Source organism: Guillardia theta (assembly GCF_000315625.1).
Source record: "Guillardia theta CCMP2712 unplaced genomic scaffold GUITHscaffold_5, whole genome shotgun sequence".
Lineage (NCBI taxonomy): Eukaryota > Cryptophyceae > Pyrenomonadales > Geminigeraceae > Guillardia > Guillardia theta.
In genome coordinates this window covers 1,173,300-1,196,524 of record NW_005434669.1, presented here as the reverse complement: position 1 = coordinate 1,196,524, position 23,225 = coordinate 1,173,300, and the positions used below count along the sequence as shown (strand labels likewise).

The following is a 23,225-nucleotide window of genomic DNA, read 5'->3' as shown; positions in this document are numbered from 1 at the left end:
TCCTCGTGCACTCCTCTCACTTATCTCTTGCCTCCTCCTGCTCTCTAGCCTCCTTCTTTCTATTCTCCTTCTCCCTTCTCCCAACCTTCTCCTCCTCCACCCTGCACTTTCCGATCAACTTCATCGCTTTCCTTGACTTCTTTTCTCAGTAGCTCAGTCCGGGTCACCTTTGCAAGACCATCTTGACTCTCCTGCTGATCATTTCTCACCACCCTCACCCAACAACCTCATTCCTATCCCCTGCAGTCCTCCAGCACACCGGGGTTCTCTGTATTACGAAAGTGACAAGAATGCACAATAATGACTTCTTGTTAAACAAGAGAAAATCTGTCAACAAAGAGTCGATGCAAGACTGGGATGATAGAAAAATACTACGAGTGTCAATGCATTCTATCACGAATTTGGCGATGTTAGATCAGAAGTTGAATTGCTTCTTGCGCCGAAGCTATCCTCCTTTCGACGTCCTTGATGAGAATTTCGTCGCAAAACTGTGCATCTCACGTCAGTGACACGGAAAGGATAAGGAAAGGAATGTGCAAAAGCAGAGCAGGCGAGAGGAGCAGGACGAGGAGTGCGAGGTCTCAGAATTAGATTCGAGGAAAACAAGAGATAGGGACAGGGAGAGGGATAGGACAAGAGGGACCGGGGAGTTCAAACAGCAGGAAGGACGGGAGATGATTTCACCTTCTTGAACTTGAGAGAAATTCTTCCTTGACTGGCAGCAACGATATCTCGGTGCGGCTGAAGAAGAACTAGATCAGAAAGCCAGCAATCACAGGGCAAGGCAAGGAAAGATACTAGAAAGTGCAGGACAGGACAGGACAGGACAGGTTATGCTCTAGCACCTGAGTGAGAATCTTGTCGGAGATTTCCTTGATGGAGTCTCCTTGTTTTCCAAAGGGAAATTGACCTGGTGGATCAGCAAGTGAGAAAGAAGAAGAGCAGGGAGACAAGTTGGGAAGGTGAGAAAGGTAGGGAGGGGGCAGTCGGAGCGAGCAAGTTGAAGTTAGGAGGAAATTGACTACTGTAAGAACGTGAAGAAGGAGATAGAGAGGGAGAGGACGGAAGGTCAAGAGGAGGAGAGGAGAGGAGGAAGTGACGACCTGTAGAGCAGTAGAACATGAGGACTGCGACTGACCAGATGTCGCAGGAGGAAGAGAGAAAGAGATCCTCCCGGATCTTGAGAGGAACCGTCAGGACAATAGGAGGAGAAAGAGGAGGAGGAGGAGTGCGGGCACAGGAAACGGTGAAGGGGCACAGAAACCGGAAGAAGCGCAGAAGATATGGAGCAGATGAGAAGAGAGAAAAGATGGTGGTGAGGATTTGTTGAGGTTTGCAGGAAGAGACTTGTTCCCACCTGCTCTGGCGCGAGGAAGAAAGCGTTGGCCTCGAGAAGGTTGCTGCAGGTACAAGAAATGAGGAGGAGGAAGAAGAGGAAGAGGAGGAGGAGAAAATGGATGAGGAATGATAAAGCACATGCAAAGAAAGCTGCAGGAAGAACAGAGGAGTAGAAGAAATCAGAGAGAGGGAGGAGAAGGGGAGGGAGGGGAGGGGGTAAGAAGAGACCTGTCAATGTTCCTGCTTCCTATCTTGATCGCTTGTCCAGCATCGATCAACTGCAACGTTGCTCACATCTCCCCTCTCCTCCAATTACGTTCTGTTCACTCCTCACCTTGACGCTCTTTGTTCTTCGATCATACATGATGTGTCTGGGTTGAATGTCGCGATGAATGAACTGTTGGCTCCTCAAGAACATTCCAACAAAACAATCTTTCCGTTTACATTCATCGCATGAATCGCTTCGAGAGCTTGAAGTGTACCTGCAGCCTGTTGAGAACATTGCAGTAATGATGATGATGATGATGATGACGACGACGACGACGATGACGATGATAATGCAGCAGCAGCAGCAGCAGCTGCTGCTGCTTGATGATGATGATGATGATGATGATGATGATGATGATGATGATGATGATGATGATGATGATGATGATGATGATGATGATGATGATGATGATAATTATGATGATAATGATGATAATGATGATGATGATGACATTCACGATGTCGCTTTTGATTATCTTGTCAACATTAATTTTACCTTTCACGACCAGGGCTACAACTTCTGGTTGCATCACTTCATATTCTTGTATAAAAGAATCAACTTTCCTGCAAGAAGATAAGAAATTCTTCAAAATCATTTGATCCCCCTTGCTCTCCTTCCCTCTACCTCCCCTCACTTTTCTCAAGCTCTTCCTTATCGCCATTCCCCTCTCCGCCTCCTTCCATGCTTACAAGCCGTACGCGTACGAGTTCCAAGTCCAAACCCGACCATCCTCCTCCCTCCCTCGGTTCCTCGACTGCTGAGAAGGTTATGAACTGAAGCACGAGGAGACGAAAATTCCTGAATGATGTTGGGATGTAGAACGTGCGAGAGCAGTTCGACCTTGATGTCGCTCAGAGGAGGAGGAGGAAGAGGGAGAGTGAAGGGGGAGGAGAAGAGGTTGATGCACGATCAGGAGGAACGGGGCGGGCAGAAAAGTATAGCACCTCCCGCATCATTCTGCGTTTCATCCTTGAATCGGCTGAAAGAAAGTGAGCGCAAACACACGTGAAGAAGAAATGTTCTTACCTGATGCTTGCAAGACTTTGAGGACAACAACCTAACAACATGGATCATTTTTGAGAAAGCAAGATTTCCTTCTGACCTCTTCATAGCGTCCTGTCTGGGTCTGACAGCGCAAGGTCATTAGAAAGAAAAGCATACTCTCAATATCAAGTACCACAGCGACCGTAGAGGTCTTGTCGTCCGTTTTCATCAGGACTGTTTGCAGAGAAACTCCTTGACTGCACGCTTTGATCGGCCAGCTGAACGCAAGAGATTACAAGGAACAACAAACAGAAAGAAATCTTTATAACACACTTTGATAAATCTGATGATAGAGGAGCCCCTGGGTAAAGCTGTCAATTGTAAACAAACACAAGCATGCAGTCATAACATACCCTGCTGCTCTTTCTCAACATCGAAAGGATCATGAGGAATACTTTCTTCATCTTCTAGCAGCTCTCCAACTTCCGCATGCACATTCCCTGCATTCTCTGGTTCTCTTCCAACCATCTGCTGCCCTCCTGCTTGCTGAGAACTCGCCTTGTTGACAGTCAGTCACCCAGGAAACTTCAAGTTTTCGATTCACATGGCTCAGCGGAACAAAATGACTTGCTAGTTCTCCAGCGCTCTTTACTTCTATGTTCTTCATCTGTAAACAGTCACTTTCTTCTTGATCGTCATCATGTAACGTACGGGCTCGCGCGGCACTGTCAGACTGGTTTGTTGGTTGTCTCCTGCTCCTGCTCCTGCTCCTGCTCCTGCTCCTGCTCCTGCTCCTGCACCTGCACCTGCACCTGCACCTGCACCTGCACCTGCACCTGCACCTGCTTCTGCTGCTTCTGCTGCTCCTGCTCCTGCTCCTGCTCCTGCTCCTGCTCCTCGTCCCCCAACCGTTGATACCGATGGCTTCACGCTCACTGACTTGAAGAGATTGCTGCTCCCAAACAGCCGGTAGAATCCTCCTGCTCCTGCTCCTGCTCCTGCTCCTGCTCCTGCTCCTGCTCCTGCTCCTGCTCCTGCTCCTGCTCCTGCGCCTGCGCCTGCGCCTGCGCCTGCTCCTGCTCCTGCTTCTGCTCCTTTACCTGCACCTGCACCTGCACCTGCCCCTGCCCCTGCCCCTGCCCCTGCCCCTGCCCCTGCCCCTGCCCCTGCTTCTGCTCCTGCCCCTGCCCCTGCCCCTGCCCCTGCCCCTGCTTCTGATCCTGCCCCTGCTCCTGCTCCTGCTCCTGCTCCTGCTCTTTCTGTCGACGTCGTCGGCTGAATGCTTACGGACTTGGACAGCGTGCTGCTGCTGAGCTGCTGAGAATGTGCAACAGCTCTTAAACCATTCGCCGCAGAAACTCAGCGCCGGCCGGAGCTGCTTTCACCGTAGGAAACTGGCCGTTGACCATTGCTGCTGGAACATGTTGCATCGGAGTGAAAGGAGTCTGAGGTGTAGCAGGAGGTAACGACGAGCTGCTGTAAAAGATGTGTGAGCTGACATGTCCTCTGCCTGCAAATTCCTCCTCCTGCTTGTAAGCAAAATTGACGATTCGGGTTGGAACCAATGGCTCCTGAGATTTCCAAGTCACGATCATTGTATCATTGGCAAGCTAGCGATGACCTGGTAGCCTGCTCGACAAACAGTATTATATCATACGTCACAAAACGTAAGTCAGAAGCCCCAGCTCCGACCAGGAAGCAAGAGAACATCTTCAACATGGAGCAAAAGGTCAAGGACTCACCATCGTATCCTCGCTGACTGAATCTTGCATTGTTGTAGTTCTGTACCTAATCCGTCACGTACAACATACACACGAATCATGCTATGAGGACAAATTGTGTTGGTTTGACCCCACCTCAATCAGTTGAGTCAGACTCTGATTGGTAAGCTGCAAGCCATGTTTGATGGACTGACAGGAATCGATTTCATTAACATCGATCAATGAAGTCATTTACCTTCTCCGCGTCTGTGAAGTAGCTCTGCAAAACAATGCAGTCATGTCGTTGAAAACCCCTCAGCCAGCAATCATGCCTTGATGAGCGTAAGTTTGACTTCCGTGTTCGGCTCTCCAAGGATGAGTCTTGAAACATCCTATCACAAATGTTGAATTCTTGCTCAGAATTCATAACCTGCTCAAAATTCCTTACGTGTAGTTTCTTATCCACTAGTCTGATGTCATTGACTGCAACAAGTTGCATCCCTGGAAAGATTCTCCCACAGTTTGCTGCCGATCCCTGGCAATCATTGAATCAAGTCGGAAGGCGACTAGAGAACAAGTCACATTCGGCAGAACGGATGTGATCAAGAATTGGCCCTTCACTACAAGTCAACTTTCAGGTTGATGATACAATTTCTACCAGGGCAATCATTTGAATTTCTAGTCCAACTCCAACTCGTGCTGATGCCGAATCTGCTCAATAAGTTAATAACAACCTTGCCCTAGAATATCCTCTGGACAACCGTTGTTTCTCTTCAATGTCACAACAATATGATTCTTGATCTGAAGCGTATGAATCGACGTCTTAGTTCAAAGATAGATCCCAAACAGCCCTTGCTCACGCTTGTCAAGTCTCCAGGCAGTGGCATCAGCAACGCGTCTTTGTGAAACGCTGAGATGGTCGAAGACACTATCAAGTTCTCCAGCCGCTCGTTCTGTCGCAAAAAAGTCTGTCATCCTCCCTTCTCCCTTCTCCCTCTCCCGGCTTCTCTTCTCGGTCACTCCCTCCTCCCTCGGGACCTCCTCCCTCCGACTTCTCCGACTCCTCGTTACCTGCGCTTGCTTTTGAGTCACCGCAGCTTGACGGCGCTGCGGCTCCATTGCGACTCTGACCTTGCCAGTAGTGACTCCCGGATACGGTCAAACTTTTTTCCGAGCCTGAGGCTCAGTCCGGCGGCGATCACCGCCGGATCATCGGATCGGATCGCAGTCCGATCCGGCGGCCCACTGCCACTGAGGTACCGTACGCTAGCATACAGTCTATCTCTCATGTGCTCCTCAAATCTGGTTTTGTGTGCATTAAACTCGGTCTTGAGCAAAAACTGTCTTGTTGCAACTAAGGTCGATGAATGTGACAGTCGGATATCTGCGTGACTTTGGACTAGTACCGTACCGGGCGGCGGCCGCCGCTCAGCGGGCCGCCGCTCCGAGTTTCAAGCCAAGTTTGCCGAGCTCGGAGCCCGGCCTGACTCTCACTGATCAGTTTGCGGCAGCCGCAGTGTCGGATGGCGGACTCGGCGGCGGCGGCCGAGGGTGAGTCGGCCCGGGAGAACCCCCCGGGCCGTACGGTCGCTGGCCAGTGTCCGACCGGGCCGCCGGGCCTGGGGGCCTGGGGGCCGGCAGTGGCCCGGGCTTGACAGACTTCCGGTTCGGACAGTCCGACTGTCACAGTGTGGCACTGGCAAGTGAGACCTGAGCCTCAGGGACAGTCCGATCACAAGTGACCTGAGCCTCAAGTGTTTGAACTTAACTTTGAGCCTTACGGTGACTGAGTGATAGTGCGGCCCCCGTACACTGATCATCGGATGCCACACTGCCGGGCGGCCAGGCTGAGTGGACTCCGGCGACATTTAACCGTGATGCTATGTACGGTCACTTCAATACTGACCGTGAGACTGAGGAAAATTCATCACTGCTGGGAGCTCTTGCGTACTGAGTATGTTCAAGGTATGCAGTCAGATGTCGATCCGGATCTCAGAGTCGCTATGTGAACATCACTGGCTTAATCATTGAATGATGCAGCGTCACTGCCTCATTTCAATGAGGTTCATCAGCACAGGATGGAGTGGGATCTTGATTTATTGTAGGTTTACATGCTTAGCTTAAACTCTCTAACTGAGTGTATAGCTATGAGAGATATCTGTTCGACTCTTGAATGATCTCTCCAAGCACTTGCTGATTGGAAGGAGAGTCGTTGGTTGCCTTTCTCTTCTTTCGAAGGCAGTATTTACTTTTGGCTGTTTGGATGGAATTCAACAATCTCTCTCCATTGTAGTTGAAGTAATACTGTCCTAATTGCGGATTCAAGGACTGTTGTTTGCTTTCCATGCTTGGCATTGATTCAACATATGCTTGTTGTGAAATACTCAATCTGAACATCTTTTTGACGTTCTTTCTTTGAAACGATTGAAAGACAAAAGAACATTCTGTGCAAGACATGGCAAGAATGTGTGAAGTAGAGTTTCCACAACCTCCTATGAATGAATAAGAGCTCGAAATCTGCAATCTGCACCGATACCGTAATATCCAAAATGGCCGTGTGAAGTTTCCTTTCCGAGGTAGGATATGATGAAAGGGAAAGCAGAAATGAAACAAATGACAGGGAGAGGGTAGAGGCAAGAGGAGGGAGAGGAAGACCAAGGATTCTTATCTCATCTCTAGTGATATGCAGAAGGTATCTTCGAGACAAGTGAAGGAGTTTAATTAAAATGGAAGGAGTATCCTGGGTTGAGAAATCCAAGGGGTTCTGGTCATGCGGACCGAAAGATCTCGTCACGTCTAGCTAGACAGACGGTGGAGCTTCAAGGCGAGATCAGGTTTTGCTGCGTCAGCGTGTCATCAGTCCCATGTGACCGTTTTATACTGGGACCACCCCTGTCTTGATTCACATCGGAAAGTACCCCGTTCCGATGAGACCGTGAGACCATATTTACTACAAGAAGATTCCAAGCAACGTTCGTCAGTCACGGATTTCGGTGAAGAAGTCACGAGGGATTTTTACAGGAATCTCAGGATTCCTCCAAAAAGCACACCTGCAGTGCTTGGGTGATGTATTCCTTTTGAAGTGCTCAAGCAAAACCGGGGTATGCCACAACGCTCGCTCCAGAAAGAGTTGGAACATTTCAGACAGGCGGCGAGATCCTAACCGTTTGGGTTTTGGATACATATCCTTGAAGAAGTACAGAAATCGAAAACGAAATTAAAACGTTCTGATAACCTGCCCGAGGTCTTGATGACATCTCGGCCAGATCTCGGGGTGAGGAACAAATCGATGTGGGGCATAGCCCATAGCGATTCTCTTATATCCTCCCTAGGTCCCCTCTACACCCTGCGACCTCTCTGATTTCGGCTAAAACACTATTTTAAGAGCTTCCATGACTGGCCAAGAAGTCAGCGGATGACATCGTAGAACCCATCATGTCAGCAAGTTCCTGGTAGTAATTTACATGATTACCGAGTCACGCGGAGCACCCTACAAAACCCTCGTCGAGTGCCGCCCTCCAGCACTAGCAAGGATCTGCCATGCATTACACGGACTGTACCGAATCGATCAATACACCATCAAGCAGGAAGATTGTCATCCATGAGATCAGCCTCACACGAAGAAGAAAATGTTTCAGACTGAACGAGGCACAGCAAGCGTTTGTTGACAACATGGAAAAACCCGATGTGCAGCCAAGTAATGAAAAATGTGTAGCAATTCGCGTCAAGAGCGATGGAAAAGAATTGATGGACGAGATTCGTTCTGCGAGATTGCGCCAATCCAAGAAATGTAAATCAGTTGTAAATAGTAGCCATATTGAAAATTCAACTCATGTTCGAACAATACTGTAAATAAATAAGATATCCGTGATTCGTTGTGTACTTCTCCTCGATACATTGCAAGCAAAAGAAAATGGGAAGATTAAATCCAATCTTTGTAACGAAATGGCATGATCTTCAGATTGAATCGATTGGCATTTGTAGAAGCAAAATCATTTACAAATAAACATACAATGCGATACAGTCCTTTTTAGTATGAGATTTTTCAGAGAAATAGGCTAGAAATCGATGGTAAGCTTGCCTTCGATGTCTGAATTCATAACCACCTGCCGCAATGTAAACCGCTAACCCAATGCGCTCCTGGGAGCAACCTTAGAAAAGTCTTCGAACAAAATGAAACCATCTTCATCAGTATCAGCTTCTTGAAACACCTTTGACAGCTTTAAGTTGGTTACTTTGCATTGATTGCAAAATACCTGATTCAAAACCTCTTCAAGGAAATCTTCATCGTTTGACATGGTGATGAGCTGAAGGGTTTCTCTAAGATCTTCTTTAGAAATCTTCAGACAAGATATCCATGTCAGCATAGAAAATTGGCTTAGTCTTGCAAAGCTACGCCTTATCCCTACATAAACTGCGCTATCCACGAATCACATAGTTTACCTTTCCATCACCATCAACATCATATATTTTGAAGGCATATCTACAGAAAAGAGCATGTCAATTTTTGAACTTTCAGGACTGAGCAAACCTCAGTTTTTGTTCGCGAGTGGCTCTTATACTAAACACACTCCTGCTTATTTGTCATCGTAAAATCGTGGATGAAGCTGAGTGCTCACATCAGTTGCGCAAATTCTTGGATGCTCAGAGAGGTGTTGTCGCCATCATCTTCTTTGCCCAGCGAGACTTTTGTTATCCTTTTCTACAGTTTCAGCCAGCTGAACAATGGAACACAGAGCTCCACCGGTGTATGAAGGGGTTAGCTCTGAATTCTTTCATCTGAAAAAGCTCCTGGGTACCCTGTAACAATCAGAAATTAGATTCATTGAGAAACAGAAAACTACGTACAACAGTTCCGCTCTTATCAGCATCAAGCTGATTGAATATTCGTATTAATCTGTTTAACGGCAAAGTGAGATGTAAGCAATTCAGTTTCGGAACAAAGAGTGCAAGAGCATATCTGGCATCACCAACCTGTTAAGCTCTTTGTCCGAAAAGTTGGAGATCATCTTTAGTTCTTCAATCTATTCATGCAAGGGTTCATTCGAAGTGAGAAGTATAAGCCGGAAGTATGTCACGTGCAATACTCATATCCTGTCATCTGGGGTTTCGAGTCCTCTTGTCTGAGGTAGAATTTTTCTAACCCCCCATTGAGGATTTTTCAGGCACTTGCTGTTGGAGTGGTCCTCCCCTATCCTGTCTGGTTTATGCAAACTCGTCTTCTACATATCTAAATTGTAATCGTTTCCTCTATTCTTAGGTTATGGGGACATATCGTGATGTATTGATTTGACACATCCCCTGCATCCCATTGCAAGTTCGATTAAATCACCTTTCCTTCCATCAATCATGACATGCCTCCCATTTACTGTTTTAGTGTTGTTACCCATAACATTATCCTGAAGCAGCCTCCTCTACCTGCCTCTGCCCCCCTACATCTCTGCCCTCCCGCCCGTCTATCTTTCACTGTTCGCCCATCCCTTCTTCAAGCACAGAAAGGTTTTTGGTTGTCGTGGCTTACCTTTTCCAAATCTTCTTTATCCAAGGTTTCACTTGTTGATATCTTATTGCCCATGGCTACTCCGACTTTCAATCGAAGGCTGAGCCCAAGACCACTTGCCTCTTACTTCCTGCTCCCCCTCTATGCTCTTGTTTGTGCTCTTGTTGCCTGCTCTTGCTCCGTCTCCACTGCCAGAGCGGCTTATGTGCAACAGAACATCCGCCTCAGATTGTCTTTTCCTTTGATCCCAGGGACAGCAAAAAACATCTTTTCACTTTCTTAGAAGCATTATTCAAGTTCGCCTCAGTGAAATCACTAGAGGAATTCGCAAGACAGAAAATATAATCTACTCTTCCGAAAACCAATGGCAGTAGGCTTCACAGATTGAGTAAAAGTCTTACAAGGGCAGCACACCCTTGACTTAATTGTCAGATGGCTTTGATTTGCTGCCTCTGGTCCACACATCCCTCTCAACCGACTTGTACCCTACCCAGCTCCCGCTACTACCCTCACCACCCTCCCCACGAATCTAGATACCCTACCCTTTCGATCGTCATACGACTCCAAGAGGCTCTAGACAACTACCCCTTTGATTATATAGAAAATAGACCCGTCTGTCCGAGTGACCCACCCCCATTCCAGATTTGCAATTTCAAGAAATCATCGATGGACCCTACCCCTTCTCTCCCCTAATGGTACCCGAATGTCCCCCAGCTCCCAAAACGGCACAAATTTACGGGAAAACACCCCTACCCCTGAAAAGCAGACCCGGTACCCACCATAGGAAACAGAGATCATTTCGTACCCCACCACCCCCTATTTCATGTTCGTTAACTACTGAGTACCCTACCCTCATTACTGGGGTACTCCAAAGCATCTCAGCACCATTTGACAGTCCGAGAGGTAGCTACTACCCACCTTTCTCCCTGGAAATGAACGATATCCTACCCGTACTTTTGTCCTCGATGACCCCCTCGCAATGAACGGTCAATATAGTCTCTGACCTCTTACATGACCCCTACACCCTTTCCGACCAGTATGCACTTTACCCCTACCAATTCATCACTTTTGTTACCACCCAACCCCTAGAATATACACCCCACCGGAGCCTAGCAATGTATCTCAGATTGTACCCTACCCCTACCCTATGAAAGCTTCAAATTTCATCTCGACCCCAATCCTTTCAAACAGGACCCCTTATTTCACAGGAAATGTACCGGATATTGGTATAGAACCCAACTTTTCTACCCCACCCAACCCCACCATCATGAAACTGAAATACCACTACCCCCGAATCCCCGCCCACAACATGGACCCCACCCTTTTCAATGAATTTCACCCCACCAATGTCGTAAATTTCTCGACATAGCTGATACGACCCTACCCCCTCTTCTCAATCCAGTTACCTCTGACCACCCCAACTCTCCACCCACCCCCTTTGTGTGGCGCACGCCCTCCACTTCCATTCCGCGCGCCATTGCAGCATCTTCCGTCTCCTGCTCTTTAGCTTTTTGGCCCACCTTCCCTCCGCATCTTCCTTTCGTTCCCTTCCTTCATCCTCTTGCATCCACGTATCTTCACATCTTCTCTGTTATCAAGGAGATCAACCCTTCTTAACTGGCTCGACTCTTTCACTTGTTTGCTCCAGGGGCTGCTGTGAACGCGTTTGACGGCGGTGGATACCTCGGGTTATTCATCCACGACTCGGATCGATAGGCAGTTGTAACCTGTGCAATTGTGGTTCAACATGTCACTCTGATACTTTAGACGAGGAATCTGCAGAAAACTTGTGAATCAAATCAAAGCGGAGTTGTTGATTTTTCGGTTGGTTTGAACTTAAAACATGGCATCGTCTGCGTTAGTCTGCGACATTACACCTGTGGAGGGTGTCAATATTACGATCAAGACCGACAATGCCTCCAAGGATTTTGAAATTGAATGGAGAGACTCCCGATGCTTGCCCTCTTCGTCAGATGCCGATGTCAGCAGGAATGCTACGCCAAGGGCTTTCAATGAAAACAGCAGGAACATGATGGGCCTTGTCTCGCTCCTCCAGAAGATCGTTTTTGGTGAATTGGTTGATGAAAAACTCGGGAGTGGCTGCAAACAGGCAAGGAATCGGTACTCATCGAGAGAAACTGGGACAACATACATCCACCTGCAACATCGCACCTCGCGGCACCTTGTACAAAAGATTGAGGTCTGCACTGACAATGCTGGAGATCTCGTTAAAGCATGTTTGCTCAATGATACGGTGAAATGAATTGTACTGCCAGATCGAGACTGATATGTGCTTCAGAGAGAGCCGACCGTGTTGAAGTCTCCTTTGGCGATTTTAAAGCAACTCGGCAAGATGTGTTCTAGTGAGGAGGGATGGACTCTTATCCGCCCAGTCGTCTGGTAATTTCACATAGATGTCTTAAGATCGTGGAGTTGGACTTACATCTGTGCTTTGTCAGGGCTGATCTCCCTTCTGAACTTTGGTGGCATGTCCTGAAGAACATGACTGCCAAGGAAGGTTCTGCTATGGCGTGTACATTTTCCACAATCCCGAACATCATTCGCAATCCAAACTTCGTTTGGCTTCCTTCAGAACTTCATCTTGTTCTGCTCACTGCTCAGGAAGCAGTAAGATGCGATCCAAGCACGCATCTACCGCTCAACCTGCAGCAAGGGGAGGTAGGATTGTCAAGAAACCATGCGACATGAGTTGACTTGTTGTTGTACGCGTAGTTTAAGATTGGAAGATCGCGCACAAATGACGTGGTTCTTCTTCGTGACCCTGAAGTGAGCAAAAGGCACTGCAAGATTTGGCGCGATGCACGTGGAGATGTGTATATCCAGGTAAATACGACGGCACAGGTTTGTTTGTTCGTGATGGGTGTTGTAGGATCTTGCCTCGACAAACGGCACAAAGCTGAATGGAGACTGGCTTCGACCTGTTGGAGAGGGCAACGATCGAGCCCCATCCGCCCCGAGAAAGGTTTGACTGGAAACCCTTCACTCGCCTTTACAGCGATTGATCCGAATGCGCAGATGGTTGTCGGCGACCAGGTGACCCTCGGGCTCACGACATTGCAGCTCGAGGACGGTCCTTGCCCTCCACACTCAGCTGCGACCAGTCCATCAGTGGTGCGACCAGAAGGTAGTGCCACAAGTCCGTCATCATGACGAAACAAATCAAGGCACAGAGACAAAAACGCAAAACCAAGTTCTCTATTCACCAACAATCTCTATCTTCTTTTTGATTTTGTCCATTTTCGTCAAGGGCGTCTCTCTTTCGAAGATCCCTTACAAGTTACTTGTAGATTTAATTGAAACTCACAAACCGATTTTGCAGACTCTTACTTTGTCTATTCGTGCTCGTTTTAATGCTGCGACAGCAGGCTGGGTGATAATCTGCTGCCTGTAGTCAGAGATTCATCTGGTAGCATGTTCCATTTACCTCGCCAGGAAAGAGGATGGGAATCCCTGGAGGATACCTGCCTCCGCATCAGCCGGAGTTTGACGAGAAGCAACGTACGTCACAAGGGTCTCCGCACTCGTTCGCCCGGCGCTGTTATCAACCGAGATCTGAGTGATGCTTCAGACGAGCCAACGCAGCGGAAAACAAGAATGTAACCTCCTCAACAGCTGCGAAGTATACTTCCCGCGGGGTAAGGGAGGGTTTGGTAGACATTGCTGGGGTGACCGGTATGAAGCTTCCCTCGACCCCTACCTCTTCCTCCTCCGCCACCATCCCCGCTCTCTCCTCTCGTTCTCTGTGGCTAGAACTGGCCTGTTGGTCCAGCACACGGAGGCCTGTCATGCGAGTCAAAGTAGTCAACATCCTCCTGATTGTCACCTCGTACAAGCTTGGCACAGTCTTGTGCAGTTGAAGCAATTCCGAGAGCTGCGGTGAGGAGACGACCCTCCGATATCTCGACGTACACTCCATGCCTGCCTCCTCCTCAGCAGCTTCAGCAACCCTCGTTTGTCTCACACCTGCTCTCAAGAAGCTCCGCCGCGTCCTCCGCGGAGAGTCCGTGAGGAGTGAGAAGGGTGAGACGCAGAGGGTCCAGTGCGATACAAGTCTGAATGCGGTGCTCCTGCTCTAGCAGCTTGAAGTGTTTGAGTCGCCCTTGAACGATGTCATTGTAAGACGGTAGAGGTGCAAATCTCACTTATAGCCCTCCTTGTCCTGTTAGACAATTGGGAGACAGCAGTAAGTTTCTCTCTACCTCCTCCTCCCTCACTTCCAAACTGCCATCTTTACAATGTCTCACTAGTGAGATGGAAACCAACAAAACACCTTGTAGCATCAAGAGAAGCTAGAAGTCTGCAAACATTGTCAGATGCTCTTCACAATCACTATCACCAACAACAAGGACATCTCTATCACCACCATCATCAACAACTAATAGAAATAGCAAAAGCAAAAGCAAAAGCAAAAGCAAAAGCAAAAGCAAAAGCAAAAGCAAAAGCAAAAGCAAAAGCAAAAGCAAAAGCAAAAGCAAAAGCAAAAGCAAAAGCAAAAGCAATAGTAAAAGCAAAAGCAAAAGCAATAGTAAAAGCAAAAGCAAAAGCAATAATAAAAGCAGCAGCAGCAGCATCGTTATTACACTCATGCCGATTAAAGAGTTTTTTATCTCATTCACTGGCAAGGATGCACATCTCACAGTGATGAGGGACTTGAGCTCTGTAGCATGTCCAGGGCAACAGCAATAGCTCGAGTGAGATCCTCCCTATCCCCGCTCCTTCCCTCCGCCCCTCCGACATGAAGAAGAGATGATTGTGTAAGTGACGTGAGAGTCTGTTGCTAGTCAGTGCGGGTTTCCTCCTCCTCCTCCTCCTCCTCCTCCTCCTCCTCCTCCTCCTCCTCCTCCTCCTCCTCCTCCTCCTCCTCCTCCTCACCTTGTGAATGCTCTGAACAACCAAATCAGCACCTGAGGATAGGCCGTCGCAAGGAGGAAGATGACCTGCGTCGGCGAGGAAACCTGCAGGAAATATGAAGATCGGTGAGATCACAGGACAAAACACGAGTCGCAAGGCTTATCCTCCACGAGGGGCAAGGGGTTCATGTGGAGAAAGAGCGGCAGGATCGTAGGAGGAAACAAGACAAAAACGCTAGGAGATCAGATGGATAAGTGAGAGAGAGGAAATGGATACAGATGAAGAAGCTTAAGGAGACTTACGGAGATGCGATCCGTGGGCTTCATCCACGATAAGTGGGATCCAGCATTCCTCTGCGGTCAAAGTGGGAGGACGAAATGGAGTTGATACGATAGCTGCCCACCTTGACGAAGTCTTTGCTGAACTGCTCTAACATCCAGGATCGATCCATAGTATGTCGGCGACAACTGATAACGATGAGGAAAACTTCTCCTGCCCCGAGAGCAGCATGTACCATCAGGACTGCTGCAACGTTCCCTTCATTTGCTGCCAAGGCCTCTTCAAGATCCTGTTTGTAGGCTCATCATCATCGTCTTATTGGTGCATGAGATTTTCTTTCCTCCATGTTGAAGCCATGATGAACGTCGAAGGTTGTGTCGAGCTCGGGGTTGAGGAACACTGACCATCTTCGTGAGTGTGCAGTTGACAAACCCATCACAGATACAATGCATGCATGCGAGTCAGCGTCCACACCTGGTTGAGCTCCCGAGATGATCAAAGCTTGAATCGAAGATTTGTGACAATTTCTGTTCCTCCCATGATTGCAACGTCTCGACAAAAGAAAACATTGACCTGGGCAAGATGACAACCGGCGGTCTAGTCGACAGGTCAGGAAACTGTCAGTGTACCAGATAACGCTTAAAGCCTAGTGAACCTTTCCGACATCGTTCGTCTTGACCGTTTGAAAAGCTGTAAGAAACTCGTCAGAAAATAGACACGAGCAGGGGAACGCTCTTGCCTGCATGCTCGCGAACACCGAGGCAAGAATCCCTACCGTGCTGCCGTTGCACAGGAAGAAAGTCGACCTCGCTCCTGCATCATCGGATCACACGACATGGCGAGATCGATCAGGGAAAGAGGGGGAGGAGGGGTTGATGCTGTCACCGAAGAGTGAAGAGGCCAGATCTTGTGCATGCTTGATCGGACCTTCGGGAAAGCTTGCCACGTGAAAGCGCATGAGCAGAGAGCGAGAGTCAGAGCAGGGTCGACGTGCAAGACCTCAGGCAGTCGATGTCTTCGATGTCCTCTGGAAGGTCATACTTGAGAATTTCTGTCTGTTGAGGAGCGATCAGAAACCATCAGGATCGTGCTCAGAAGCATCACCGATTTGCCGCACATGACGTTGTGGTCCAACACTGATGGAGTTCCTCTGCCGGCAAACATCAGCAAGAACGTTGCGAGTACGATACCACCATCTACCTGCCCAGCTGATGCCCAGGGAAGAAGAAGGAAGTCTTGACTTTGCGGCTTGCTCGCTGGTTGCTATCTTGTGACTGAACCTGAAGATTCCAGGTAGAGTGGTTACCAACAGCGCCTCGATGAACGGAGTGTCATTCTGGTTGAGGTGTTGTGCGCGGAGGTTTGCTATCCAACAGTGAGGAGGAGTGTTCAGACGAGATGAGAAGACACCTGCTCTTGTCCGGATGGAAGGGATCGTATGGAACGATAAGACTTGCTAGAGGTTCACTGAGAAAATCCGAACTCAAGGGTGTACAAGGAACCTCGAGATGAAGGGCAACAAGGAGTGAAGCAGCAGGAACAAGATGTCTCATGGCTGTAGATGTATGTACACGCTGTCTCTGTTAGTTCTGACGATCTGCGATGGAAGCATTTCCTTGTATCCCTCGATAGCCGCAAGGGCGCATTTCTCTGAGTCTCGTACTGATTTTTAACTTAACTTTGAGTAAAGGCATTTCTCCAGTAAGTCCGGGTCATCGGGGAGTGGCCGGCGGGCCGGGCCGGAAGTTGACAGGTCACTGAACTCAGCGGAACACGCTTTACTCAAAGTTAAGTTAAATATCAGTACGAGGACCAGCACGCCTGGTCACGTGGCTCGATATCAAGTAAGATATCAGCGCCTGACATATCTTAACCATCAGTAGGTACTAAAGTTTACTCAACATGCGCAGAAATCATTGAAGATTTTGAAATATAGGATATTGTAATTTCAAATTTGAGCGCAGGCAATTCAATGGAGGTCTAACGAACCAAAGTGGTTCGTGAAAAAAGAGCTTGGTCATTGCCCCACGGGCAAGGACGGCATAGGAGGTCAGAGCAACGAAGACGAGCAGAGCCATGGCGGCTTGAAGGTTCAGATAACACAAGAAGATGCTCCTGTCGCGACCTCCTGCAAAACACTGGCTCTCTGTTGTTGTGTTGGCGCTGTCGGGCTTCATACACGTTCTAGGAGATCGATGTACCGACGTCCCAACGTCAAGATGCTGCCCGAATGGCATCAAACATCTCGAGAGCAAGAACACGACCATCCCCATGCATCCTGTCGACAGAGAGGCTCTGGTGAATTTCCGACGTGCCATTGGGAAGCATGACGGGCTGCTCAACAACTGGTATATTGACGATCCGAGCTCGCATCCGTGTGACTGGTCAGGAGTGATCTGTGACTGCTGTGCGCTGTATCCAGCGGATGGGTTGGACTTCTGCGACGGCATCGACACCACCTACCAGCATGTTTACCACCTTGACTTCGGCCCTTCCAAGCCTTCGAACAAACGCCTCAATGGCTATCTGTCGCCCTATCTTGGGAATCTGACGGAGCTGAGGCTGGCGTATCTTCATGTGAATGAGTTCTCTGGAGAGATTCCCCGAGAGATGGCGAGGCTGCAGAAGCTGCAGAGACTTCTACTGCGAGACAACCAGCTGACGGGTCCTCTGCCGGCCGAGCTGGGCTCCATGCTCGCGCTGAAGGACCTGTACTTTGATGTCAACAAGTTTGAAGGGGCGATACCGCTGGAATGGTGCAACCTGATAAAGTCTGTCAATAGCAACAAGCTCATCGACATCAATGTTGTTCATCCGGCGAACAACCCAAGTCTCTGCGGCCCTGTGCCCGAGTGTCTTGTGAAGCAGGGAAAGCTGCGTACCGCGCATGTGGTAGGAACGTTTCTACAGGTCGACGACTCGGTGGACAACCCCGGGAGGGTACAGGGAGTGTGCGACCTGACCCCGGCAGTGTGCAGGGCGGAGGAGGGGTGCGGCATCAGGTCGGAGACGGTGATCGCGTCGCTGCAGGAGTTCTCGTTCGAGTTCCCGGAGTTCTCGGACCCGGACAGCGGGATGCGGTCCTACTACTGGGGGATAGACATGTGCGACGACGAGACCTCCTGCCACGATCGAGACGACGCCATGGCCTTCACTGCCTTGACGGCCTTCTCGTACAAGACCTCGGACGGGCTGACCATGTACCGGCAGCAGTACAAGGCCAACGGGCTCGCGCTGATCAACGGAGGGTGGTACAAGATCTTGCTGAAGGGATACAACGGGGCTGGGCCTCCTCTGTCGACGACGATATCGTCCAGGCCGTTCCTGGTGGACTCGACGCCTCCGCTGCCGTCTACTATCTATGACTCGCAGTTCTGCAAGGAGGAGGATACTGCACGAGTAGACGAGGTGCTGGAGGCGTGCTGGTCAGACTTCGTGGAGGCTGAGTCAAGCGTAGTGCGGTATGAGTATCGCGTGCACAAGCGCAGGAGAGACGGAGAAAGCTCCGAGGCCGTGGGCGAATGGAAGAGCGTCAACAAGACGGCGTACACAGCAAGGACCGGTCGTTATGCCGTGTCTGAGAGCGGGTACAGGCTAGAGGACGGGTGGGTCTACTTCTATGAGGTGAGAGCGACCAACGCAGCCGGGCTCAAGTCGAGCAGCTCGAGTCGAGGGGTGCTGTACTCGCCGACCAACCAACGGCTTCTGCTGGCGATCATCCTGTCCGTGATCATTCCTGTGGTGTTGCTGGGCTGCCTGGGGGGATGGGCGTACAAGCGGATGGAGCACTACTACCAGCACGTGGAGCAGCAGGAGAGGAGGAGGAAGCATCAGATGGACAGCATGAAGGAGATCTACGACGTGCTTGCCTTTATGCCGCTGCCTATTACTGGACAAGTCGTTCCACGTCTTGAGGTCATCGGTGAGGAAAAAGAAGAGAGTGAGGATGGAGACGAGACGTCAGACACTGCCTCATCACTGATGGATCAGCGAGCAGAGGCTGTCTTCACAGCTGAGAACGTAACCTTCGTCATCACCGACATGGAGTCCAGCACGCTTCTAGCTGAGACCAACCCCGCCCTCTTCCGGGAGATCCTCGAGATCCACGACGCGCTTGTGCGGCAGCTGGTGGACGAGTACTCGGGGTACGAGGTCATGTCGCAGGGCGACTCCTTCGAGCTCGCCTTCGTCGAGCCGTCTCTCGCCGTCTGCTTCTGCAACGCCCTGCAGACGCGGCTGATGAAGCACGAGTGGGACAAGCGGGTGCTGGGCCTGTCGGGGTGCGAGGAGATGTACGACGAGCACGAGAGGCTGGTGTACCGGGGGCCGCGAGTGAGGGTGGGAGAGCACCTGGCGAGGAAGGGAAGGGACTTCACGGTCAGGATCCACGACATCACGCGGGACATGGTGTTCGAGGGGGAGGGGTACAAGATCGCTCAGGCGATAGGGAACGGGGCGCAAGGGGGTCAGACGCTGATCTCGCAGGAGCTGTTCGAGGCCATCTCCTTCTGCTCCGGACTGTACAAGGCAGGCAACCCGATCCTGCACGAGCTGGGGGTGTACCAGGTGGGAGGAGACAGCAGCAGCGTCAAGGGGACGCAGGTCAAGCTCTACCAGCTGTCTGGACCAGTGTGGAAGCTGCCGACGGAGCCTGTGCGGGGGTTTAGCGGGAGCCTGCGAGGGCTTCACCAGGTGACGGAGGGGCGGCAGCTGCGCGTGCACCCGCTCGAGCAGTCCTTGTCGCTGGCGAGGATGAACACGACGTGCGTGTGTCTGGGGGTGGTGGGGGTGCCGGGGAGCAGGCGGGCTCTTGCTGAGGCGTGGATGAGAGAGACGGCGACGCTGGTGGCGCAGAGCTTCCGGGGGCACGTGATGGAAGGAGAGGGGGAGGAGGAGACGTTTGTGGTGTTTCCCAACCCCAAGTACGCGACTCACTTCGCCATGACCGCGCAGGTCGTCCTGCTGCACTCGACGCTGCCGTTCGAGGGGCTGCCGGACCTGTACAAGGAGGAGCACGGCATCGACGGGCAGCTGCTGTACGCGGGGCCGCGGGTGGGGATGGGGATGGTGACGTTGGAGGGGATGCTTCGGGAGTCAGAGGCAGCGCTGACGGAGGACCTGGAGGGTCTGATGGCGGGGGCGAGCAGGACGAGGCGACTGGCGCATGGGGGGCAGGTGGTGCTGGACGAGAAGAGCTGGAAGTACATGAGGAACATGATGCCGAGCCGCTGCGTGGGCATCGACCTGGGGGCTCACTTGCTGGGGGGCGGGGCCTCGGGGAGCGGAGAGGTGCAGAAGCTGTACGAGATGAGCCCGAGCGTGCTGGCAGGACGATGGTTCCCGTCGATCGAGTCGGAGAGGATGGTGAGCAGGGGGTACCGGGAGTCGCCGGACCCGAAGCAGGGGATCGCGGTGATGTTCCTACGGCTCAAGGAGGCGGCGAGCGCGGGGCCGGAGGCGGAGGAGAGCTGGAGGGAGGGGCAGGAGAAGATCGGGCAGATCCTGCGACAGGCGCTGGAGGAGTACGGCGGGTACGAGTGCAAGGAGGCGGAGGCGGGGAAGTTCACGCTGGTGTTCGACGACCTGGGGATGGCCATGGCCTTCGGGCTGACGGTGCAGAAGGAGTGGGAGGCGCTGTGGGAGCCTTGGGGGAAGAGGAGGGAGGGAGAGGACGAGGGGCGGGGGAAGGAGGAGGAGCAGGGCAGGAAGTCGTCGCTGCAGGTGGGGCTGGCGTACGGGACGGAAGCGTTCAGGAAGCCGCTGGTGAGCGGGAGAGCAGACTACTTCGGGGCTCTGCCCAACCTGGCGGCGAGGATCATGTCGCAGGCGGAGGGAGGGCAGCTCCTGCTGGAGTACGAGGGGGCGATAGCGTGGATGCGGAAGGAGGGGAGGGAGCTGCCGGGGGTGGGGAGGAACGCGGTGGTGGAGGTGGACTTGAAGGGGGAGGGAGGAGGGAGGCGGAGGGTGGAGCTGAGCGTGGCGGGGGTGTACCAGCTGAAGGGGGTAGAGCGGGAGAGGGTCTTGGCAGAGCCGGTGCTGATGCCACTGGAAGGGGAGGAGTAGGAGCACGGGCTGAGGAATGTGACTGAAGTCAGTCAGTGAGTTTGTTTAGCAATGAAGTTGGTATAAGAAATCGTGACTGACGTACGGGTTACTTGTTGAAGGAATGTCGCAGGGCCGTGTGTGCTGCGTGTTCAGAGACCCCGACATTTGTTCGAGGGTGGATTGAACTTTCAGCCCTTGACCTCTGAGTGCGGCGTAAGCTGAAGGGGCAGCCACGCGGCTCCCAGCCAAGGCCTGAGTCATTTGTTGTCACTTTTTCCATGTCACCTTACGCTTGCTGGTGGCGATGCTGTTTGCCCAAGGATTGTCGTTTGGTCGTGGTAAATGTTCAAAACACTGAGTTCTCAAGTTGTTTCATCAGCAACACCATTATGTCATTCCCGTCCTGCTCACTTGAAATTAATTTATTGAATGTTTAGTTGTCATCCAACGCCTCAATGCCTGGCAAGATCTTGCCCTCAAGCAGCTCCAAGGATGCTCCTCCGCCTGTGGACACGAAGGAAACCTGATCCTCCATGTTGAACTTGGCAGCAGCAGTGGCAGAGTCTCCTCCTCCAATGATTCCGTTGTTTCCAGCAGCTGTTGTCTCAGCGACCGCGTCGAGGAGAGCCTTGGTTCCCTTGGAGAAGTTGTCGAACTCGAACACTCCAGCTGGTCCGTTCCACACGACGGTCTTGGAGGAGAGGATCTTGTCGCGGAAGAGCTTCATCGACTCAGGCCCGCAGTCCATTCCCTCCCAGCCGTCGGGGATGCCCTCCTCCTTGGTCACAAACTTGATCTCTTGATCGTTCTTAAACTCCTGGCCGCAGGCCCAGTCGCAGGGCAGAACGATCTCAATCCCCTTGGTCTTAGCCTTCTCCATCAGCTTGGGGGCCAGCTCGGCTCCTGCAAAGACAGGTCTCAGTTGGTAGAAGCGTGAGCGTAACTGAGACAGCAGGAAGAGATCATCCTAGAGGAGCAAGACGAAGAGGTGAAATAGCATGCAACATGCACGGAGACAGAGAAGAAGTCGGAGAGGACTGGAGGAGGGAAAGCAACAATGAAACGAGATCACAAGTGTGCGAAAGTTAGGGAGAGGAAGGGAAGAGACTTCACCCTTCTGGTCGTAAAGGCTCTTGCCGATGGACATGCCAAAGCAGACCTTCATGAAGGTGTAGGCCATGCCACCGCAGAGGATGATTCCGTCGGACTGGTCGATCAGATTCTCAATTACCATAATCTTGTCGGAGATCTTGGCCCCTCCAACGATGGCGAGGAGAGGTCTCTTGACCTTGTCCGGGTTGAGCACGCTTGAGAAGGCCTCGAGCTCCTTGGCAACGAGGAGACCGCTGACGCAAGGCATCTTGCCCTTCATGCCAACCATGGATGAGTGGGCGCGATGAGCTGTGCCGAAGGCGTCGTTGACGTAGACATCTCCGAGCTTGGAAAGAGACTCGCGGAACTTGGTGACTTCTTCAGGGGTGGCCTTGAACGGCTTGCAGTCATCAGAGCACTTCTTGCCGTTGCAGCTGGCGGAATGCTCGATGCCCTTGCCCTCCTCCTCCACGTGCCAGCGAAGGTTCTCAAGCAGGATGATGGAGCCATGAGCTGGGTTTGCGCATGCAGCCTCGACCTCAGGGCCGACGCAGTCAGGGAGAAAGGTGACGGGCTTGTTCATGAGCTCTCCGAGCTTGTCGGCGACGGGCTTGAGGGTCATCTTGGCGTTCGGCTTGCCGTCAGGGCGGCCCAAGTGGGACATAAGGATGACCGCCTTGGCGCCGTTGTCAAGAGCCTTCTGAATGGTCGGCATGGCTCCGACGATGCGCTGGACGTTGGTGATGGCACCAGAGGACTTGTCCTGAGGGACGTTGAAGTCGACGCGCATGAGAACGCGCTTGTCCTTGACGTCGACATCGGCGATGGTCTTCTTGTTGAGATTCATGGCGGAGGAGCTCGAGTCTCGCCACGTGAACTGATGAACCCAAATGAGGCGTAGGAAGTGGGGGTGGGGGTGGTGGGAGAATGAGGGGGTGGACTCTGGGCAAGAGACAGATGGACCGTCTGTCAAAGTGTTTGAAGTAAGGGTACTAAACCAGGTATATAACGGAAGTACCCGGTAGGTACTTCAACGGCAAGAATTTGAGGGGTTCAGTTCAGGTTGGGGTGGACCATATAAAGGATTGGGACATAGTGGGGATGTGGTTCGTGCAAGTTCCAGGGTTCGGGCCTGGCTCAGGATGAG

General features: G+C 51.3%; 7 protein-coding genes across 7 annotated transcripts; 3 read left to right on the top strand and 4 right to left on the bottom strand.

The window, feature by feature from the left end:
- Window positions 1–410: 410 nt before the first annotated feature.
- GUITHDRAFT_132916 (hypothetical protein) lies at window positions 411–5,409 on the bottom strand (the record flags this gene model as incomplete). Its single annotated transcript, XM_005840810.1, has 26 exons — window positions 411–488; window positions 685–741; window positions 846–910; window positions 1,104–1,179; window positions 1,358–1,400; window positions 1,567–1,616; window positions 1,673–1,735; window positions 1,783–1,820; window positions 2,102–2,169; window positions 2,231–2,360; window positions 2,633–2,663; window positions 2,709–2,732; window positions 2,784–2,868; window positions 2,924–2,951; window positions 3,004–3,148; window positions 3,302–3,390; window positions 3,433–3,904; window positions 3,934–4,001; window positions 4,333–4,378; window positions 4,447–4,500; window positions 4,547–4,570; window positions 4,739–4,825; window positions 4,949–5,001; window positions 5,025–5,091; window positions 5,151–5,243; window positions 5,362–5,409. 26 exons carry the CDS (start codon window positions 5,407–5,409, stop codon window positions 411–413), a joined length of 2,082 nt encoding a protein of 693 aa, XP_005840867.1.
- A 3,201-nt stretch (window positions 5,410–8,610) lies between these two features.
- GUITHDRAFT_150323 (hypothetical protein) lies at window positions 8,611–9,963 on the bottom strand. Its single transcript, XM_005840809.1, has 7 exons — window positions 9,812–9,963; window positions 9,265–9,314; window positions 9,139–9,187; window positions 9,036–9,090; window positions 8,910–8,988; window positions 8,822–8,863; window positions 8,611–8,773 (listed from the first exon to the last, which is right to left on the bottom strand). Exons 1-7 carry the CDS (start codon window positions 9,863–9,865, stop codon window positions 8,710–8,712), a joined length of 393 nt encoding a protein of 130 aa, XP_005840866.1. The 5' UTR covers window positions 9,866–9,963; the 3' UTR covers window positions 8,611–8,709.
- Window positions 9,964–11,254: 1,291 nt separating this feature from the next.
- GUITHDRAFT_160959 (hypothetical protein) lies at window positions 11,255–13,121 on the top strand. Its single transcript, XM_005840808.1, has 6 exons — window positions 11,255–12,044; window positions 12,090–12,190; window positions 12,250–12,469; window positions 12,524–12,634; window positions 12,681–12,773; window positions 12,827–13,121. The coding sequence occupies exons 1-6, from the start codon at window positions 11,634–11,636 to the stop codon at window positions 12,959–12,961; spliced, it is 1,071 nt and encodes a 356-aa protein (XP_005840865.1). The 5' UTR covers window positions 11,255–11,633; the 3' UTR covers window positions 12,962–13,121.
- On the bottom strand, window positions 13,112–16,494 carry GUITHDRAFT_132913 (hypothetical protein; the record flags this gene model as incomplete). The annotated part of the gene is made up of 19 exons (XM_005840807.1): window positions 13,112–13,189; window positions 13,236–13,272; window positions 13,314–13,363; window positions 13,509–13,591; window positions 13,635–13,729; window positions 13,775–13,910; window positions 14,011–14,039; window positions 14,082–14,108; window positions 14,684–14,766; window positions 14,965–15,015; window positions 15,066–15,230; window positions 15,597–15,631; window positions 15,717–15,754; window positions 15,941–15,996; window positions 16,019–16,091; window positions 16,142–16,221; window positions 16,248–16,306; window positions 16,352–16,397; window positions 16,444–16,494. 19 exons carry the CDS (start codon window positions 16,492–16,494, stop codon window positions 13,112–13,114), a joined length of 1,272 nt encoding a protein of 423 aa, XP_005840864.1.
- A 958-nt stretch (window positions 16,495–17,452) lies between these two features.
- Window positions 17,453–17,695, top strand: GUITHDRAFT_43171 (hypothetical protein; the record flags this gene model as incomplete). The annotated part of the gene is made up of 1 exon (XM_005840806.1): window positions 17,453–17,695. A coding segment is annotated over one exon (243 nt), but the record flags the coding sequence as incomplete, so codon positions are not given.
- A 1,272-nt stretch (window positions 17,696–18,967) lies between these two features.
- GUITHDRAFT_48629 (hypothetical protein) lies at window positions 18,968–20,791 on the top strand (the record flags this gene model as incomplete). Its single annotated transcript, XM_005840805.1, has 2 exons — window positions 18,968–19,279; window positions 20,663–20,791. Coding segments are annotated over 2 exons (441 nt in total), but the record flags the coding sequence as incomplete, so codon positions are not given.
- A 605-nt stretch (window positions 20,792–21,396) lies between these two features.
- Window positions 21,397–22,938, bottom strand: GUITHDRAFT_91943 (hypothetical protein). The gene is made up of 2 exons (XM_005840804.1): window positions 22,100–22,938; window positions 21,397–21,889 (listed from the first exon to the last, which is right to left on the bottom strand). The coding sequence occupies exons 1-2, from the start codon at window positions 22,923–22,925 to the stop codon at window positions 21,420–21,422; spliced, it is 1,296 nt and encodes a 431-aa protein (XP_005840861.1). The 5' UTR covers window positions 22,926–22,938; the 3' UTR covers window positions 21,397–21,419.
- Window positions 22,939–23,225: the final 287 nt, after the last annotated feature.